The following is a 5,091-nucleotide window of genomic DNA, read 5'->3' as shown; positions in this document are numbered from 1 at the left end:
TGGATGCATAGTTATGATGACTCTCCTTTGTTATACACTTCTTGTTTCCAGCTTCCTTATCTCTATGATACAATACAAGTTATGACTCGTCGAAATCCCACCTTAGTATTAACACGTTGAATTTTAGGATGAACACTCGAGGGAATCTTGCGAGAGCTCTTGGAGCTGGCGACTCAAGCCGTCTCGATCGGTTAGAAAGAATGATGGAGCAATTCTTCACGGCAGCCCAAGCTGAAAGGCAACAACCACCACCTCCACAGAACCCACCTCAAGTAATTCCACCACCACCTCAAGTACAACAACAACCGACTAACAATGCCCAGGGCCCACAGTTGGAGAATGTAGTACAACCTTAATGGAAAGATCTCAACTTGAAGGAATTCTTAAAGTTGAAACCTCAAACCTTCCCAGAAGGAATAGACGCTGAAGGGGCCGATGCTTGGGTCGCAGAGCTGAGAAAGATATTTAAAGTTATGCATTGTACAGAAACCCAGAAGGTCGGACTAGCCACGTATTCACTGCAAGGAGAAGCTCAGCAATGGTGGGAGATGAAGGAAGAGATTGAGCCGACAATGATTTGGGACCGATTTCTGGTCATCTTTCGAGAGAAATACATACCTTAGTCCGTCCAGGATGCAAAGTGTGTGGAGTTTTATCTACTGAAGCAGTGGGGATAGATGTCGGTGACTGAATATGAAGCAGAATTCACCAGGCTATCACAGTACGGGAAACACCTGATTAGCACAGAAAATTTAAAAGCTCGAAGGTTCGAAGAGAGACTCCACCCCGACATTCGTGATGTCATACTGCCAATGCGATTGGTTACATACGCTGTCATAGTTGATTGTGCCATGATCGTGGAGAGGAATGTCAACAGCAGGAAGAAGTTCACTGAGAAGAAGAAGCGTTATTTTGACAACTTTGATGGGAAGAAGTCAAGTGATTTTCCACCCAAAAAACAGAATGCGGGACCATCCAATGTTGGGAGGCAGAATAACAATCGGGGTAACAAGGTGCCTAAGTGTAACACTTGCAGTAGCTTCCACTCAGGAGAATGTCGCAAAGCTGCTGGAACTTGCTTTAACTGCGACGAGGGGGGACACATGAAAAAGAATTATCCTAAATTGGTGCGAACTGGAGCGAATACGGTACCACTAGGGAGAAACATGGTGCAGGCAACTGGGGCAGAAACTAACTTAGTGAACAATCAACGACAAGGCAAAGCTTTTGCCTTAATACCAGGAGATGTGCAGAACACAGAAATGGTAGTTACAGGTAACTTGTTTATCTGTTTATTATCGGCTTATGCTCTTATAGATTTCGGATCAACACATTCATTCATTGCATCACATTTTGCCATGAGATTGCCTAAGAAACCCGAACCCCTTGGTTATGATTTGATTGTTTCTCAGCCTATAAGTGACAGTATTTGTTGCTCAACTGTATATAGAAATTGTGATGTGTGTTTCGATAATAAGCATCTGACAGTCGACGTGATTCCTATAGAGATATGTCACTTCGACGTTATCCTTGGCATGGTTTGGCTGTCTGCCAACAACGCCACTATCGACTGTGCACATAAGTGTGTTGAGTTTCAAATCCCGGGTCATGTGGACTTTCATTTCATGGTTGGCATAGTTCCACCTCTGTATTTAGTATCCATGACTCAAGCCCGACGACTTCTAAGGAAGGGTTGTCGTGGGTTTTTTGTGCAGCATCTCGTCGTCACCAGTAGAAGATATGAAGATATCTGTTATTCCTGTGGTTCAAGAATTTTTGGAAGTCTTTCTAGAGAATCTACTTGGAATGCCAATAGATCGGGAGATTGAGTTTTATATTGAAGTTACACCTGGTACACAACCGATCTCCAAAGTTCCGTATCGGATGGCCCCAGTCGAATTGAAAGCACTGAAAGTTCAATTACAAGAGTTACTTGACAAGGGTTTTATTAGACCAAGCTCATCTCCATGGGGAGCCCCTGTCCTTTTTATTAAGAAAAAAGATGGAACAATGAGGTTATGTATTGATTACCGGGAACTAAATAAGGTTACAATAAAGAATAAGTACCCACTACCTCGAATTGATGAGTTGTTTGATCAGCTGTAAGGTGTATGTGTATTTTCAAAGATTGATTTACGGTCGGGGTACCATCAATTGAAGGTGAAAACCGAGGACATAGGGAAGATAGTTTTTCGTACTCGTTACAGTCATTATGTGTTTCTTGTGATGCCTTTTGGTGTGACCAATGCACCTGCTGCGTTTATGGAGTTGATGAATCGTGTATTCAAGTTGCTCTTGGACGAATTTGTCATCATTTTCATCGACGATATACTGATTTACTCCAAGGATGAAAAGCAACATGCAGAACACTTACGAAAGGTTCTACAGACGCTAAAGGAGCGAAAGCTCTACACCAAGTTCAAGAAATGTGAATTCTGGTTAGACAGAGTCACATTCTTAGGACACGTCATCAGTAAGGATGGAGTTTCAGTGGACCCACAAAAGATCGAAGCAATTGTCAATTGGCCTCGACCCACCACCGTGACTGAAGTTAGAAACTTTCTGGGACTAGCTGGCTATTACCGCAAATTCGTGCAAGATTTTTCAAGGATTTCCGTGCCATTGACTGAGCTAACACGAAAAGGCACACCGTTCATTTGGACCGAAAAATGAGAGCAGAGTTTCCAGGACTTGAAGAAAAGATCGGTTTCAACACCGATCCTTACCTTTCCTGACGGCGTCGATGGATATGCAATCTACAGCGATGCGTCACGACAAGGCTTGGGATGTGTTTTAATGCAACGTAGGAAAGTCATCGCCTACGCCTCACGACAACTGAAGACACACGAAAGGAACTATCCAACTCATGACCTGGAACTTGCTGCGGTAATTTTTGCCTTGAAAATCTGGAGACACTACTTGTATGGAGTATCGTGCGAAATCTACACTGATCATAAAAGCCTAAAGTACATCTTTACCCAGAAGAAGCTTAACTTAAGGCAATGCCGGTGGTTACAACTAATCAAAGATTACGATGTCAACATTCAATACCACCCAGGAAAAGCTAACGTGGTAGCAGGCGCTCTAAGCAGGAAATTGACAGGGAGGATAAATTGCTTATACTCACTACGCAACCAACACTTTTAGAAGAGATGGATCAAATAGAATTGGAGGTGATAATTCCAAGATCGATTACCACGTGCAACGCCCAAGATCGATTACCACGTGCAACGTCATAGTTGCTCAACCCACCATAACTGAAATGATCAGACAAAGACAGAAGAATGATCTAGAATTGAAAAAAGTTCGAGATAGACTAGAAACAGAACTACATCCAGATTTCACAGTCACCAATGGAATTCTGAAATTTTGAGGTAAAGTTTGTGTCCCGGCCATAGAAGAGGTCAAACGCCAGATTTTGGACGATGGCCACAAGTCCAGACTTGCAATTCATCTAGGGATCACCAAGATGTATTAAGACTTGAAGACCATATATTGGTGGAGGGGGATGAAGAGAGAGATAGCAAAATATGTAAGGAGTTGTTTCCAGTGTCAGCAGATAAAAGTAGAACACTAAAAGCCAACAGGACTACTTCAGCCTCTACCTGTAGCCGAATGGAAGTGGGAGCACATCACGATGGACTTCGTATCGAGACTACCACGCACACTGAAAAGAAACAATATGATATGGGTGATCGTCGATCGATTGACAAAGTCAGCTCATTTTCTGCCGGTCAAAAAGACATTCTTAGTCGACCGTTATGCCTACATCTACCTCGCAGAGATAGTTAGACTATATGGAGTACCTGCATCTATTGTGTCTGACCGAGACCCGAGATTTGTGTCAGATTTCTGGAGTAGCTTTCAACGAGCCATGGGAACAAAGCTGAACCTTAGTACAGCCTTTCATCCGCAGACCAATGGACAATCTGAGCAGACCATTCAAACGCTAAAAGACTTGTTTAGAGCCTTCATGATGGATTTTCGAGACAGTTGGGAAGAGTACATACCTTTAGTAGAGTTCGCCTACAATAATAGTTACTAGGCGAGTATCAGGATGGCACCTTATGAAGCTTTATATGGAAGGAAATATAGATCGCCAGTATGTTGGACTGAGGTCGGGGAGAAACAGATCATGGAAGAAGAAATCAGACCAAACATCATTGAGGAAACAACGGAGAAGATCAAGCTCATCCAGCACCGCCTGAAGATAGCTCAAGATAGACAGAAAAGTTATGCGGATAGTGGAAGGAGGAATCTTGATCTCAATATAGAAGACTCAACATTTGTGAAGATTTCACCTCTGAAAGGGGTCGTTCAATTTGGGAAACGAGGAAAATTGAATCCAAGGTTCGTAGGACCTTTCAGAATCACTAAGCGTGTCGGACCTGTAGCATATCAACTCACATTAACACCGGAGCTCACCGGAGTTCATGACGTCTTTCATATCTCGATGCTAAAACCATATGTGTCAGACTCATCGCATGTTCAAGTGCCTGAGTCCGCTAAAGTGCAACCGAATCTGACTTACATTGTAAAGCCCATTCGTATCATGGATAGAAAGGTGAAGCAATTGCGAAACAAAGTCATACCTCTAGTGAAGGTTTGGTGGGACAATAATGCTAACGGAGAGGCTACTTGGGAAAAAGAGGAGGACATCCGAACTCTTTACCCGCATCTTTTTGAAGAAGCTAATGCTTTTTTTATAACACGTTACTGTAGTACTTCGGTCAAGTTTAGAGGACCAAACTTCTTAATATGGGAAAGATGTGAAGACCCGACCCAACTTTTCGCCTTTTGTTTGACACCATCAATGAACAGAGGTCACATCTCATATTTAATAAGTTCATCAATGTCATGTTAATAAATATTATCTATACTTCGTCATCCAGGGCGGACCTATAACAGAACAATAATTGTTAATCCTCTTCGAATGTGTCAAAAATGAAACTCATAAAGATGTATATTTTTTTTTTCTTTAGGCGAAACGAATCACACCATCGAACTCAGAAGGTCAAAATTAGTCAACAGTGATTAAATAGAATTTTTCCTGAATCAATTTTCGGACAGTCCAGATGTCCGCGCACTGCG

The 5,091-nt window shown here is 42.4% G+C and overlaps 1 protein-coding gene across 1 annotated transcript; it reads left to right on the top strand.

Moving 5' to 3' along the window:
* The first annotated feature begins 4,057 nt into the window (after positions 1–4,057).
* On the top strand, positions 4,058–4,864 carry LOC145820388 (uncharacterized). Its single transcript, XM_082915813.1, has one exon. The coding sequence runs from the start codon at positions 4,058–4,060 to the stop codon at positions 4,862–4,864; it is 807 nt and encodes a 268-aa protein (XP_082771939.1).
* The last annotated feature ends 227 nt before the right edge of the window (positions 4,865–5,091 follow it).

The sequence above is a fragment of the Camellia sinensis genome, chromosome 1, assembly GCF_055761805.1.
Source record: "Camellia sinensis isolate YWXY chromosome 1, ASM5576180v1, whole genome shotgun sequence".
NCBI lineage: Eukaryota > Viridiplantae > Streptophyta > Magnoliopsida > Ericales > Theaceae > Camellia > Camellia sinensis.
The sequence above is the reverse complement of the archived record's forward strand: the minus strand, read 5'-3'. Positions and strand labels throughout refer to the sequence as shown.